General features: G+C 48.6%; 1 protein-coding gene across 2 annotated transcripts in view; it reads left to right on the plus strand.

Moving 5' to 3' along the window:
- Positions 1-615: 615 nt before the first annotated feature.
- LRP1 (LDL receptor related protein 1) overlaps positions 616-16,734 on the plus strand; it is a 494,504-nt gene continuing 478,385 nt past the window's right edge. The window contains exon 1 of one of the 2 annotated variants that reach the window (XM_075337062.1): positions 616-975. In XM_075337062.1, the coding sequence (XP_075193177.1) occupies positions 888-975 (88 nt within the window). In that variant the 5' untranslated portion in view covers positions 616-887. The remainder of the gene's footprint in view (positions 976-16,734) is intronic. The other variant, XM_075337061.1, reaches the window with a different exon arrangement.

Raw genomic sequence — 16,734 nt, forward strand, 5'->3', positions numbered from 1 at the left:
TCTGCACAGTTCTCTGCTCCATCTCTGCACAGTTCTCTGCTCCTTCCCTTCACAGTTCTCTCCTCCATCCCTGCACAGTTCTCTCCTCCATCCCTGCACAGCTCTGCTCCCTCACCGCACAGCTCTGCTGCCTCTCTGTATCGTTCTCTGCTGCCTTCCTACACAGTTCTCTGCTCCCACCCTGTACAGATCTGCTCCTTCGCTACATTGCTCTGCTGCCACCCTGCACAGTTCTCTGCTCCCTCTCTGCACAGCTCTGCTGCATCCCTGTACATTCTCTGCTCCTTCCCTTCACAGTTCTCTCCTCCATCCCTGCACAGCTCTGCTCCCTCACCGCACACCTCTGCTGCCTCCCTGCACAGTTCTCTGAGGCTCACTCCTTGCACTCTGTCAGTGAGCGCATTCTGGCCCCCTACCCTGCCCACTAGGGGGCGCTGTGCATAGGCAGTTAATGGGGCTGCACGGCCCTCCTGGTTGCAGTGCCGGTGAGGCCAGGCTGTGCTGGCAGTGCCGGCGGGCAGCTCGGTGCAGGCATACACAGCAGCGGCAGGCAGCAGTGTGCGCACAGCCCGGGCAGGAGGAGGGGAGAGCCGCCATCCCGCCCCCCGCTCCCTCCTTCCCTCCCGCTCTCCTGCCCACACATCCTCTCTCTCCAGCCATTCCCCCTCTCATTAATAACACTGCTGGATTCCTCAGCCCCTCATCATCAGGGGGGACACCCTGGAAGAGACGCCGAGGAGCGGGGACTGCACGCCGCCACCTGCGCCCTCCTGCCCGGCGCAGCCCTGCACTCACTGCCTCCTGGAGAGCCGAGATCAGGGGGTGGAGGAGGGAGACTGGCAGCTGAGACCTAGGAGCCCCTCCGGAGCCCCCCGTGCTGGCCCAGAATGCCGACCAGGACAGATGTGCCAGGGGTGCTCGTCCTGGGATTGCTGTGCTGTGCCCTGCACGTCAGTGCCACCTCTGTCAGCGATGGTGAGTGCCACCTTGTCATGTGCATTACATGCGTTTTCCTTTCTTGCACCTTCACATTGCAGGCCCTGCAGATGATCGCACCGGCGATGTCTGATGGCTCCAGCACATGTCATCAGGCACCGGGCATAGCCGGTGTCAGGCGGTGGCACGCAGCCCCGGCATTGCCCTGCCTGTGTCCCGGTGTATTCTGTATATATGGCACCCCATCCCGAAACTTGCACTGATTGTGCATCAAGATGAAGGCCCAGTGTGACCGGCGGGGATGGCGGCTGTGCCCTGGATGTGGCAGGCACCGGGCTATTGTGGTGCTGCTTGTAACAATGAGATGTGATGTGGGGAGAAAGGTGCCCTCTCCAAGGGGGGATGGGGGATGGCTCTCCTTGAGGATCTGCCATTCAATCTAAGCCATTCTATGTGGGGGGAGTCAGGGATCTATATAGCGATCACACAGATCAGTGTCAGAAATGTGTGCACTAGAGGAGTACCTGGTGTCTGTGCAGATGATTGCTGAGGATGGAGACCGGGTATAGGTCTGCTGAGGATGGAGACCGGGTATAGGTCTGCTGAGGATGGAGACCGGGTATAGGTCTGCTGAGGATGGAGACCGGGTATAGGTCTAGTGAGGATGGAGACCGGGTATAGGTCTAGTGAGGATGGAGACCGGGTATAGGTCTAGTGAGGATGGAGACCGGGTATAGGTCTGCTGCTGAGGATGGAGACCGGGTATAGGTCTGCTGCTGAGGATGGAGACCGGGTATAGGTCTGCTGCTGAGGATGGGGGAGACCGGGTATAGGTCTGCTGCTGAGGATGGGGGAGACCGGGTATAGGTCTGCTGCTGAGGATGGGGGAGACCGGGTATAGGTCTGCTGCTGAGGATGGGGGAGACCGGGTATAGGTCTGCTGCTGAGGATGGGGGAGACCGGGTATAGGTCTGCTGCTGAGGATGGGGGAGACCGGGTATAGGTCTGCTGCTGAGGATGGGGGAGACCGGGTATAGGTCTAGTGAGGATGGGGGAGACCGGGTATAGGTCTGCTGCTGAGGATGGGGGAGACCGGGTATAGGTCTGCTGCTGAGGATGGGGGAGACCGGGTATAGGTCTGCTGCTGAGGATGGGGGAGACCGGGTATAGGTCTGCTGCTGAGGATGGGGGAGACCGGGTATAGGTCTGCTGCTGAGGATGGGGGAGACCGGGTATAGGTCTGCTGCTGAGGATGGGGGAGACCGGGTATAGGTCTGCTGCTGAGGATGGGGGAGACCGGGTATAGGTCTGCTGCTGAGGATGGAGACCGGGTATAGGTCTGCTGCTGAGGATGGGGGAGACCGGGTATAGGTCTGCTGCTGAGGATGGGGGAGACCGGGTATAGGTCTGCTGCTGAGGATGGGGGAGACCGGGTATAGGTCTGCTGCTGAGGATGGGGGAGACCGGGTATAGGTCTGCTGCTGAGGATGGGGGAGACCGGGTATAGGTCTGCTGCTGAGGATGGGGGAGACCGGGTATAGGTCTGCTGCTGAGGATGGGGGAGACCGGGTATAGGTCTGCTGCTGAGGATGGGGGAGACCGGGTATAGGTCTGCTGCTGAGGATGGGGGAGACCGGGTATAGGTCTGCTGCTGAGGATGGGGGAGACCGGGTATAGGTCTGCTGCTGAGGATGGGGGAGACCGGGTATAGGTCTGCTGCTGAGGATGGGGGAGACCGGGTATAGGTCTGCTGCTGAGGATGGGGGAGACCGGGTATAGGTCTGCTGCTGAGGATGGGGGAGACCGGGTATAGGTCTGCTGCTGAGGATGGGGGAGACCGGGTATAGGTCTGCTGCTGAGGATGGGGGAGACCGGGTATAGGTCTGCTGCTGAGGATGGGGGAGACCGGGTATAGGTCTGCTGCTGAGGATGGGGGAGACCGGGTATAGGTCTGCTGCTGAGGATGGGGGAGACCGGGTATAGGTCTGCTGCTGAGGATGGGGGTGACCGGGTATAGGTCTGCTGCTGAGGATGGGGGAGACCGGGTATAGGTCTGCGGCTGAGGATGGGGGAGACCGGGTATAGGTCTGCGGCTGAGGATGGAGACCGCCGGGTATAGGTCTGCGGCTGAGGATGGGGGCCGCCGGGTATAGGTCTGCTGCTGAGGATGGGGGCCTCCGGGTATAGGTCTGCTGCTGAGGATGGGGGCCGCCGGTGTAGGTCTGCTGCTGAGGATGGGGGCCGCCGGGTAGAGGTCTGCTGCTGAGGATGGGGGCCGCCGGGTAGAGGTCTGCTGCTGAGGATGGGGGCCGCCGGGTAGAGGTCTGCTGCTGAGGATGGGGGCCGCCGGGTAGAGGTCTGCTGCTGAGGATGGGGGCCGCCGGGTAGAGGTCTGCTGCTGAGGATGGGGGCCGCCGGGTAGAGGTCTGCTGCTGAGGATGGGGGCCGCCGGGTAGAGGTCTGCTGCTGAGGATGGGGGCCGCCGGGTAGAGGTCTGCTGCTGAGGATTGGGGCCGCCGGGTAGAGGTCTGCTGCTGAGGATGGGGGCCGCCGGGTAGAGGTCTGCTGCTGAGGATGGGGGCCGCAGGGTAGAGGTCTGCTGCTGACGGAGACTGGGTATACGCCTTGTGACGTTGGGCAGGTGGGGGGCTTGTGTACGTCTTTCGATGAGATGGGGATCTTGGGTACGTCCATAGATGATGGAGTCTTTGTATATGCCTTCTGATGGCAGGGACCATGTATGATGGGCTCATTGTATACATCCTTTGGGTAGGATTATTGCATATGTGACTTATTTGCATGGTCTCCCACGCTGTTTCCTTGGCTCCCTTTCTTCTGTGGGTTCTTTAGTATTACAGAGGGCATTGCATGATTTATTTATCTTGTATACTCACGGTTTCTTATAGCCATATATATATAGTGTTTTTGTTGTGGCTGCTGGGCGTCCTCTCCGGTGCGGTGCCTCCCGCAGGCCCCGGTGGCCGTCTCCTCTGTATATATCCTCCCTCTGGGATTTCTTCCTGCTCCAGATGTAAATTCTCTGTATACAGCTGGGCCTATGGGCTGAGCATTGTATGGGGTAATAGCTCTCGCTCTGTGGATGGTATTGTATCCTCTATGTACTCTCATCGCTGTTTCCTATTTACTGTCGATATAAAGGCGGAGGATGTGGAGCGAGCAGACAAGGCAGACATTGTACATGCATCTCGGTTGCATGTGCAGGCTCCTCCATAGTGTGAGGCTGCAGTGCGCTTTCAGTGCGTGACATGGCATTTAACACTGGCAGGAAGAGAAAGGGAGATTCATGAGAGACGGACTTGTTTGTAAACCAGATGTGAGGGAACCTCTGTGGAGCTCCGGCTCCCTGGTATGAGGTGAGATCGCAGCCATGTACTGTGACTCCGCGTCAGCCAGGCTCGCATCTGGAAGAGGAAAACACCTCGGATCAGGCAGAGGTTAATTTCAGCACTTTCCAGGTGTGATCATCACTGTCCCCATTGGGGCTCACAATCTAATTTCCCTATCATATATGTATGTCTTTGGAGTGTGGGGTAAGACAAAACAATATCTGATCTCAGGGAGACCAGCCAGAGAAAACACTGCCGTCAGCCAACGAGGGCGCTCAACACAGTGAAATCCTAGGTGCATTGCCCCCTGGGAAATATGCAAATCAAAAAAGTCCGTGGAGCCTCTGTTAGGAGTCTCGACACAGATACTAGCCAGATATGTAGTGTGGGATGGAACCAGAGAACCCGGAGGAAACCCACACAAACACACAGGGAGAACATACAAACTCGTTGCAGATGTTGTCTTTGGTGAGATTTGAACCCAGGACCCCAGCGCTGTAAATAAACAGCTAACCACTGAGCCACCAGGCTACCCTCTGTACAGTTCTAACCACTGCGCCACCGTGCTAACCACTGAGTAAATGTGCTACCCACTGTACAGTGCTAACCACTGAGTAAATGTGCTAACCACTGTCTAGTTCTAACCACTGAGTGACCGTGCTACCCACTGTACAGTGCTAACCACTGAGCAAATGTGCTAACCATTGAGCCACCGTGCTACCCAGTGTACAGTGCTGACCATTGAGCCCCCATGCTACTCACTGTACAGTGCTAACCACTGAGCAAACGTGATGCAGGTGATGTGATACACAAAGATACAACGTCCCACAGATAGTGTCCTAAGTAGCCGCAATACATTAGAGCTGTTGGGTAAAGTCAACTCCCGTTACAATGTAACAATGCTTATACTGATCATAGAAGAGTAAAAATCCATTTGGAAACCAAATATGTTAGAAAAAGGTGCCAAATGATAAAGACGTACCCTGGAGGAGAAATAATGTGCGAAGAAATCCATATTCACTTCATTGGATGGAATACTAACCTTACTGGACATCAAAAGTATTGATTCTGCCTGTATGGCTTACTCCTCAGTTCCCACGCCAGTAGAGGTGTTTTCTACAACTAACGCATTGATTTCCTATCCATAGAATAGGTCACCTGTATGAGATGGGTGGAGGTTCGGCACTTGGCATCCCCACTGATCAGCAGCGGACCCAAGGCCCATTTACACACTGCAACATTGCTAGCGATATCGCTGTAACGTCACCGGTTTTTTGATGCAATAGCGACCTCCCCAGCGACATTGCAGTGTGTGACACGCATGAGTGACCTGGCCCCCGCTGTGAGGTCGCTGATCGCTACAAGTCGTTCAGGACCATTCTTCGGTCCTTTGTTTCCCGCTGCGCAGCATGTATCTGTGTGTTTGGCACCGTTACAACGACATCGTTAGTGACCCAGCCCATAGGCATGCCAGCGTTCCCTTTTCTGTGTCATTGACCAGATCTGCCTGTTTGACAGCTCACCAGCGACTGTTAGAGACTTTCCAGTGATCCCGGCCAGGTCGAGATTGCTTGTAGGATCGCTGGAAAGTCTCAGTGCGTAAAGGGGCCTTAACACTAGAACTACTGAGGTAGTCATTTTGACTACTTTGCACCATGTATTTCTATATAGGTGTCACGAGTCCAGTAGTTCTAGTGTTAAGGCTAGCCCTACACATTAGATGGCTGGTCGATCGTTCTGCTGATCACTATCTCATCTGGGAGATCTTGCTCCGCCAAGTGCTTCTCTGTTTGCTATGAGAAAGCCGCACACAGACACGTTGGCCAATGGCTTATCTCACGGAGAACGTTCAGCAGTCCGAAATCAGATGTTGGATCGACATCCCCCGACCATCAGACATCTGACGCCCCCATACATATAACAGTCAGACGACCCTGATGATGTTAGCAGGCTCAAGTGACTTTAGTCTAATGTGTATGGGTCCTTACATCGTGTATGGAGCTATGCTTTTCCGCTCAGTATATTCCTTACATCTGGATGTTATCAGAGCAGATAAAATCGGATCAGTGTGGATGCCGAGTGTCGGACACCCACCAACCTCATATTGATTACCTACTCCATGGTCAGGACATGAAAGTGTGAATCCTGCCTAAGTCCATACACAGAGTACTCAGCCAGGTCTCCCAATTTTAGAGGGATTAGTCTACCTAATTTTTTTAGGAGCCTCATGACTCTTGATAAATGAGAGATGATGTTGGGTAATTTGGGTATTTATAATCGAAATTATATCCTTTTGTTCTCAAGGTAAGTGAACAAGTGCTTACTCTGCTCTCCCCATAGAAAACATGTAAATGCTCAGCAAATGTGATGCATCCATGTGTATGAGGGAATCCGGAAAACTAGCTATCGGTTAAATGTGTGATCTAAATTTAGGAGCTTTTAGGTGGAGCTGAAACCTGCACTTGATGCTCTTCAGATCCTCTGAGGATATGTCCCACCTCACCAGGGGTGATTCCCTCACGCTGCCCTCATGTTGGGTGTTCATTTGTGCAGCAGACTCTGAACTACACTTTTCTGTTAGTTTTACATAATTCACTTAAGTAGATGGCAGTTGTATCAGAAATTTTGGTCAATGGTGTTCTAGGCGACCATGAAAATCAATGAATCCTTCATGGAAAATGAGTTCTGACAGGACTTCCCCGACAATACCACCTGACTGTGAGAACAGCCATCCGTGGGAAGCTTTCCCTCTTCCCCATTATCGCCTCATTTTCCACATAAAATCTTATTTATAAGTTTATTTTGAGGTAGATTCTGGAAATAATATTCTTCACTTCAGTATAGCACTTTGTACTCTGAACAGAAGATTCTTGGTTAAGGTGGTCCAGTTCTTCGGGATCTCCTTGGGTGCTGACTGGTAGTTATTGTAATATTTTCCTCAGGACTCTCCACTAGATAGGCTTGTTTTCTCTGGTCATATGTAAGAAGATCATTTGAATTGATTCACCAGAAGTATGGGTCTCCTGGACCCGTGTGATGGGCGCCAGGCGCACCTACTGTGGCATGAGAATCTGAAATGTTGGATTTCAAGACACCCGACTCATTTTTTACATATGTTTTATATTTGTGCCAGATGACCAGGTGCTGCCATGACTGTCTGACAGCTGCTTGTCCTTTCCTACTGAATATGGAACGTGGATGATCCTCGGAAGATGGGGTACATCGCTGATGGCCAAACAGTTCAGCCACCAAGCCTTGTTCATGGCTCACCCTAGATTTAGTTAGTCGAGCACTCATTTGATCGACCTGGACAGTGTTAGGGAATCACATAAATGCTGATTATTTTGGCAGCGTGAGGGCTTATAATGACACTGATTAGCCAAAACCTACATTAAATCTGAGTACAGCCCTTGTGCACAACTGACTGCAGACAGACCAAAGTTAATGTGCTACTACATGGATCTAATTTGCCAGGAGCTCCTGCACCGGTCTGCGATACAGTAGAACGCATGAAGCTGCCCACCGTGCCAGTCATAATTGTAATTTGTGGATGTGACTAGTCTGATTTTTTTTTTTTTACAACTGTTCTCTGAGCACATTGATTGACAGCCAGCTCTGCAGCACATGTATGAATGCACTGTCAATGTGTCAGGGAGTGATCATAGCGTACTCGCTGTGTAGTGAGCAGTGACTGACAATCCTCTATGACTAGAAGTGAGCAGCTGCAGTGAGATTGAGAATATAACTTCTTTTTCTCCCTGTAGCTGCTGCTACAGTAAAGCAGCCAAGCAGGGTTTAAATGCTATTTAACTGCAAACTTCCATTGTATCTGCAGGTAAATAGCGTTTCTGGACATAACTAGTGATGAGCGAGCACTACGATGCTCGGGTACTTGGTACTCGTAATGAGCAGTTGGATGCTGAAATAGGCACGACTCAAGTATCCTACTATAATGAAAGTCAATGGGGGACTCAAGTATTTTTCCGGAGGATTTCCTGGAAAAATGCTCGAGTCCCCCATTGACTTCCATTGTTCTAGGGTACTTGAGTCTCAACAATTTGAGCATCCAACTGTTCTTAACAAATACCAAGCATTTGAGCATGGTAGTGCTCACTCATCACTAGAAATATCAGGTTCCCTTTATTTCTGTGCAAATCAGTGTGGGTAGTTGACTAGTCACTGTAAAGACATCATAGAAGGATGTAGCTCAGGGGCAGGAGAGTGGTCCGGGACCAGAAATCCTACCAGTCACTGTAAAGACATCATACATGTGTGCAGCTCAGGGGCAGGAGAGTGGTCCGGGACCAGAAATCCTACCAGTCACTGTAAAGACACCGTATACGTGTGCAGATCAGGAGGCAGGAGAGTGGTCCGGGACCAGAAATCCCACCAGTCACTGTAAAGACACCATATACGTGTGCAGATCAGGAGGCAGGAGAGTGGTCCGGGACCAGAAATCCCACCAGTCACTGTAAAGACACCGTATACGTGTGCAGATCAGGAGGCAGGAGAGTGGTCCGGGACCAGAAATCCCACCAGTCACTGTAAAGACACCATATACGTGTGCAGATCAGGAGGCAGGAGAGTGGTCCGGGACCAGAAATCCCACCAGTCACTGTAAAGACACCGTATACGTGTGCAGCTCAGGAGGCAGGAGAGTGGTCCGGGACCAGAAATCCCACCAGTCACTGTAAAGACACCGTATACGTGTGCAGATCAGGAGGCAGGAGAGTGGTCCGGGACCAGAAATCCCACCAGTCACTGTAAAGACACGGTATACGTGTGCAGATCAGGAGGCAGGAGAGTGGTCCGGGACCAGAAATCCCACCAGTCACTGTAAAGACACCATATACGTGTGCAGATCAGGAGGCAGGAGAGTGGTCCGGGACCAGAAATCCCACCAGTCACTGTAAAGACACCGTACGTGTGCAGATCAGGAGGCAGGAGTGCGTAGCATTCTCAGCGTGGAGTACAGATTAAAAGAAAGTCTTAGGACCTGTACACCCTCAATCTGCACAGAATTAAGACCTACACCATATAGGTATATTATTCACTCTTTAAATGTACTGGCAATATTATTTCATTGACAAAATGAAAAATAATGAATGCAGATCCGTAATGCTTAGGTGTGAGCCCTTACTGTGGGGGACGGGGGGATTATTCCTGCATTCCCCTATTGCCAGTTTTCCCTAGTATACAGCTTTTCCAGGGCTGTTGGATATGAGTGATAGAATACCTTCTGCTGTGATTTACTTTTGGTTCTCTTAAAGAAGACCTGTCACACAAGGTCCAAAAGTGGCCACTTATTGTTTTTATTTTTTATCCCCGTAGCTCCCCTGATCATGACGTGTTTGTTTGTTTCCTTTTATTAATTAACCAAACGGTTTCAAAGATATTGGTCCTTTTATAAAGTGCACATTTTTATGGTCTTTACAGAGGAGTCGCGGCTTACAGAGCAACCTAAAGACACGTCCCCGGATAACGCTGTGGGCCGCGCCCCCTTAGTAAAGGCCATTGAAGTTAGAACTAAATAAAAAGGCCCATATCTCTAGACCCATATGGCACATTAAAAAACAAACAAACAAAAAAAAATAAAACAAAACAAAGCAAAACATCCTCCAACATACTCGGGAGCAGCAGGAATAAAATGGGGGCAAAAACTGGTCACATTTGGGGTGACAGGTCCTCTTTACTACCTATTAGGCAATGAAAGGCCCCCACAGTGCCTGCTCCTAAACAATGCAATATGATCCAGTATGGCCACACATAAAATTGTGTATGATGTGAGATAATGGAGTCCATTTTATATACAGTAATTCGCAGTTGCTTCTGGGGCTTAGATGTTTCTATAACTGTGTACAGTAAAATGGTTAATAAGCCAATAAGAGAATGTTTTTCTGTGTGTGATATATATATATATGTATATATGGATGGGTGGAAATAGACAGGGTCGCACTCCACAAGGATCTGGGTAAGGTAAATCTTTAATCCATGCTCAAATCAGGGATACAGGTGGTGGGGGAGTGTGAGGTTGTGCAGCGCCGGACGACGGCGGGCCGTTTCGCAAACAAATTACTTCTACGGGTCTAGTGAAATCAGGGACGTTGCATCCGCCCTTTTATACAAGGTGGTGCGGGAAACAACGTCACTGAGTGTATAAAATACATTTAAAACAACAACCAGTTGTAGTTACATCAAGCGGACATAGAATAATATAATAAGCAAATAGAAAAAACATTATAGTCATCACATCAAAAGTGTAACAAGAGTTAGAAAAAATACTATATTACATTTGGAAATATTTTGAGAAAATTTTTTTTTGAAAAAAATGTTTTTGAAGAACATTTTTTTTTGTAATATAAATTTCTCCATCATCCATTTAACAGATACTGTATAGCAATAAATATATATATATATTATTTATTTATATATACACATATATATATGTATATATATATGTGTATGTATATATATATATATATATATATATATATATATATATATATATATATATATATATATATATATATATATATATATATATAAATAAATAAAATCATATGTATATAGATTTTTTATCATTTAAAATGCATATTTTTTTTTTTTCTCTTCAAAACATCTTTCAGCCAGTAGTTTACTGGAAGGCGGCTAAAAACAGTCCTTCGGCCAGGAGTAATATGTCATCCAGTGACCAAGGTTTCTTTCCAGACAAAGGAGGATTCCTTAGCAACCTCATACATAGCAGCGACTTGTGTTTTATTTTTTTTTTACTTAAGGTTAGGAATATGTCTTAAAGTGTAGAGCCCCACCACCGTGCGGAGCTGCCGCCCCACCACCGTGTGGAGCTGCCGCCCCACCTACACCCCACCTACTGTCTCCTCCCCATAATCCTATAGAATGTAAGCCCGCAAGGGCAGGGCCCTCTTCCCTCTGTACTAGTCTGTCTACTGTCACTTGTGTATGTATTCTGTATGTAACCCCCTTCTCATGTACAGCACCATGGAATTAATGGTGCTCTATAAATAAATAATAATAATAGAGCAATAATATATTTTAACTGCACACTGTGGTGAATACATATCAGGGGCATATAAAGATTAGTCTATTCTTATGTATATAAAATGGATAGTAAAGGCCACGTCTCACTAAGCAACATCGCTGCTGAGGCACGACTTTTGTGACGTAGCAGCGATGTTGCTAGTGATGTTGCTGTGTGTGACATCCAGCAACAACCTGGCCCCTGCTGTGAGGTCGTTGGTCGTTGCTGAATGTTCTGGACCATTTTTTAGTTGTTGCTCTCCCGCTGTGAAGCACAGATCGCTGTGTGTGTCTGCGAGAGAGCAGCTACTGAATGTGTAGTGAGCAGGGAGCCGGCTTCTGCGGATGCTGGTAACCAATGTAAATATCGGGTAACCAAGAAGCCCTTTCCTTGGTTACCCGATATTTACCTTTGTTACCAGCATCCGCCGCTCTCACACTGTCAGTGCCGGCTCCCTGCTCCCTGCACACATAGCCACAGTACACATCGCGTAATTAACCCGATGTGTACTCTGGCTAGGAGTGCAGGGAGCCAGCGCTAAGCGGTGTGCGCTGGTAACCAAGGTAAATATCGGGTTGGTTACCCAAGATTTACCTTAGTTACCAAGCGCAGCATCACTTCCACGCGTCGCTGCTGGCTGGGGTCTGGTCACTGGTTGCTGGTGAGATCTGCCTGTGTGACAACTCACCAGCAACCCGTGTAGCGACGCTCCAGCGATCCATGCCAGGTCAGGTTGCTGGTGGGATTGTTGGAGCGTCGCTGACGGTACCTACCTTAAGTTCTGTAACCTTGTAAACTACTTTTTGCTATCTCTGCTTGCTGGCAGTAAAAGACTAGGAGACTGGTGATGCTCCTCAAGGATTGTTACTGGAATTGAGCAGAAGGTTTCACAAGACCCTCGTCCAGTGATCACACCGGTAGTCCATGGCCCCCGGACCAGAATTCTGAAAACCTCTTACCTGCAGCCTCCCCAGCTCCTCTTCTGATTATTATACCCCTTCGACATCCTTACATTGCAGTGAGTCATCTTTTGGGGGTTTAATAATCAGAGGCGTCAGGGGTTACGTAAGGTAAGAAGTAGCTCACAGGGCTCTGAACTGGCGGCCGATGGATCATGGTTTTATTAAAGAATTTTGGTACCCTCTAGTAGCGATTCCTGAGCAGCATCACTGGTCTCTTTCTAGTCCATCTTGGTGGAAGATGCTCCAAACTAGGAGCATTCAAATAAAAAAACTCCTCGGGGGTGAAACAACTTCCAACCCCCCCAAGAAGCATTTTGTGAAGCAATGTCAGCTTGAAATATGTGTTCAGATTTTTCTGCCTTTAAAAATCCATGTGAACATAGCTTAATTGGTACCTAATGTTGGTCACGAAAACTGTACGCCATGTTTTTTTCTGACCTGATTGACAATTGTAACCCATTAATTATTGGTCTTTCCCTCCCGCAATCTGACTTGAATGCAGAAGAAACCAATCTAATCTATAAGTTCACCCGTTGCACCAGTAGTTCCATCATGTACTGGTTGCCAATCCACTTTAGAATACAATATATATGTCTTTCTCCCATTTTACATCTTTTCCCTCATTTATATCTGACGCTCTACCTTAGTTCTAAGTTCTGCCCACTGTCTGTAATTAGCAGCTTCCATAATGTGAAACGTCTAATCATTTACTCATGCTGCACCAAGTCTCTGGAATGCACTACCCAAGAGGCACTAATTCCCAACATCGGAAGTGTTTAAGCGTGTCCTAAAAGGACATCTTTCTGGCCTGTCACACACCTTGATCTAGCTGTTTTCCATTTACCCATCATCAACATAAGTCTTGAGAATCCTTTTCATACCAAATGTAATTGGAAGCAGAAGGTCTTATTCACTATAATTGGGTCTGCTGCTTCCAATAGCAATCTATAGAGATACAAATACTAATATACCAATCTGCCTTTATAAAATTATATGTAAAATGTAGGATGTCTATTAAGCTGGGTGCCATCATTAATGTGCCCACTAATCAGCTTGTCTCTTTTTGTAACTCTTATTTAATGGGAAAGGCTCCATCATCTATTTTTGTTGCATGGTGCTAAAAGACTCGGGGGGGGGGGGGGGGGGGGAGCTGGTATATTGCAGAGCCGAGTCTCTGGTGGCCTCTTTTAGGCTACACTTGGCTACCATTGATCTGTTTCAGAAATGCAAACATAGGGTAAAAATCTCCTGAAAATCTTAGTCAAGTCTGGACATAAGCGGGCTTTACACACTGCGATATCAGTCCCGATATCGCTAGTGTGGGTACCCGCCCCCATCTGTTGTGTGACACGGGCAAATCTCTGCCCGTGTTGCACAACATCGCCCGGACCCGTCACACTACTTACCTTCCCTGCGACGTCGCTGTGACCGGCGAAGCGCCTCCTTTCTAAGGGGGCGGTCCATGCGGCATCACAGCGACGTCACTGAGTGGCCGCCCAATAGAAGCGGAGGGGCGGAGCTGAGCGGGACGTAACATCCCGCCCACCTCCTTCCTTCCGCATAGCGGCCGGGAGGCAGGTAAGGAGAGGTTCCTCGTTCCTGCGGTGTCACACGTAGCGATGTGCGCTGCCGCAGGAACGAGGAACAACCTCGTTACTGCTGCAGTAACGATTTTTGAGAATGGACCCCCATGTCACCGATGAGCGATTTTGCACATTTTTGCAACGATGCAAAATCACTCATAGCTGTCACACGCAACGGCATCGCTAAAGCGGCCGGATGTGCGTCACCAATTCTGTGACCCCCAACGAGTTCGCATTAGCGATGTCGTAGCGTGTAAAGCGGCCTATAGCCTAAGGCTAGATTTACGTATGTAGGAAAGTCTTGGTACTGGAGAAGACATCTTGTTGTAGAAATTCAGCAGCTTGTCCGCACATTTCAGGTGTTGAAAAGGGTAAAATCCGTGTTGATAACCTGAGCACACATTGACCAGATGGGGATTTCAAATTTGTATTGTCTATTGTAATGTTCTGGACACAATTCCCGATCAGAATATCTGTTGTGTGTGCATACTGTATACAGATGGCTAAATACCGATGTCTGAATTCAGCCATAGGCCGGGGTCATACGAGCGTAGAGTCTGTTATGCTAGAGAATCGGATCAATTATGCAAATGACACGGCTCGATCTCTGATCAGTCAGTGGTAGCTTAGTGTGATCTGATTCTCCCAGATGAGAGTATCGGAGCACACTGTCAGTGGAGGATGGAGAACAAAGTTTCTCCATCTTCTCTATTCTGGGAGTCCGCGGACATCGGATGTCATCTGGTGCAGTCCAATGTTTTCCACACACCCATAGGCCTGAATGGGTATGTGCCATCCAAAACGTTGATCAGCACTGCCACATTTAAAAAAATATTGGCCACGTCCTCTCCGATAAATCATGTACAAACCCTTACGCAAGGTTCAGACATTGAGCTACGGACTGTGAAGTCCAGACCAGCCATTGGTCTCCTGATCTCAACTTGGCATGCCTCACAAGTATGGTATATATTACACTGTTGGTTTTGGGCTAGTCTATACATCGTGGCCCATACACAGACAGAGAATGTTGGACTTTTGAAGCCTCAGAATCTTCTCAAGAATGAAAGTGTAAGGGGTACTTTGCACACTACGACATCGCAAGCCGATGCTGCGATGCCGAGCTCGATAGTCCCCGCCCTTGTCGCAGTAGCGATATCTTGTGATTGCTGCCGTAGCGAACATTATCGCTACGGCAGCTTCACATGCACTTACCTGCCCTGCGACGTCGCTCTGGCCGGCGACCCGCCTCCTTCCTAAGGGGGTGGGTCGTGCGGCGTCAAAGCAATGTCACACGGCAGGCGGCCAATAGGAGCGGAGGGGCGGAGATGAGCGGGATGTAAACATCCCGCCCACCTCCTTCCTTCCGCATAGCCGGTGGACGCAGGTAAGGTGATGTTCCTCGCTCCTATGGCTTCACACACAGCGATGTGTGCTGCCTGCTGGAACGAGGAACAACATCGTACCGTCACTGCTGCAATATTATGGAAATGTTGGACCCTACACCGATCATTCGATAACAACACTTTTGCGCTCGTTAATCGTATGTAAAAGGATTCACATACTGCGATGTCAACAGCGACGCCGGATGTGCGTCACTTTCAATTTGACCCCACCGACATCGCACCTGCGATGTCGTAGTGTGCAAAGTACCCCTAAATCCTCACCCTCCTAGATGCTACCAATCACAGCTTAGCATCCTCTTGGCAGCTGATCTAGTAGGAGAGCAGTCTGAGTTGTAATTGGGTGGGAGAGGTTAAAGCACACGCCCCCAGGGAAGACTCTGAAGAAATGCCTAGTTGGATTGTAAAGCAGAAATTTCACATACTGCCCTCCAAAAGCAACAAATGTGAATATCTCTGCAATGGAGTGACGCAGCACAAAACGGAAAAGAGCAGCAGATTCAGTCATTTTTACTATTTACTTAACTCCTAATTTGAGTAAGTGACAGTTCCTATTTAAAAAACCATAGTCGCTTTTATAATGTTCTTGATGGCAGTGTAGTGAAACCACTATCTAACCGTGACTACATTGTAACTTGCTTGGCAGGACCATATCCATGGGGCAAAACGTCTAGGAAAGTATACTTGTGCAGTGCGCCATTTGTATGTAATTCAACAGAACACCCCTCCTATTTCTAATTCTTAAAGGAGAGCAGTCAGGTCCGGGCACTTAATCACATTCTGTTCCCCTAAATGAAGACTTTATTGTCCTACAGTACAAGAGTAGTACATGCAAAATCAAAAAATATCTAAATTGGTAGGCATGCCGGTCTGCTTGTGTTTGGTTTTGTGATGATGCCTACATGTCCAGGCTGGTCCTGGTAGAGCTCGGTGCCAGCTGTGTTCAGCGTGGCACAGCTGCTTGTTATATTGCTCATTCCTCTGATGACCTAATGTTTCTGAATATAACGTGTGGTGCACAAAATGGGTTTTTGAAACACCGTCATTTGTATCTGTGAAAGCTTCCAGGCTCTAATTACAATTTTACTATGGCGATAGATGAGATATATATATAATATATAGTACAGACCAAAAGTTTGGACACACCTTCTCATTCAAAGAGTTTTCTTTATTTTCATGACTCTGAAAATTGTAGATTCACATTGAAGGCATCAAAACTATGAATTAACACATGTGGAATTAAATACTTAACAAAAAATTGTGAAACAACTGAAAATATGTCTTATGTTCTAAGTTCTTCAAAGTAGCCACCTTTTGCTTTGATTATTGCTTTGCACACTCTTGGCATTCTCTTGATGAGCTTCAAGAAGTAGTCACCGGAAATGGTTTTCACTTCACAGGTGTGCCCTGTCAGGTTTAATAAGTGGGATTTTTTCCCTTTATAAATGGGGTTGGGACCATCAGTTG

The sequence above is a fragment of the Anomaloglossus baeobatrachus genome, chromosome 2 (genome assembly GCF_048569485.1).
Source record: "Anomaloglossus baeobatrachus isolate aAnoBae1 chromosome 2, aAnoBae1.hap1, whole genome shotgun sequence".
Lineage (NCBI taxonomy): Eukaryota > Metazoa > Chordata > Amphibia > Anura > Aromobatidae > Anomaloglossus > Anomaloglossus baeobatrachus.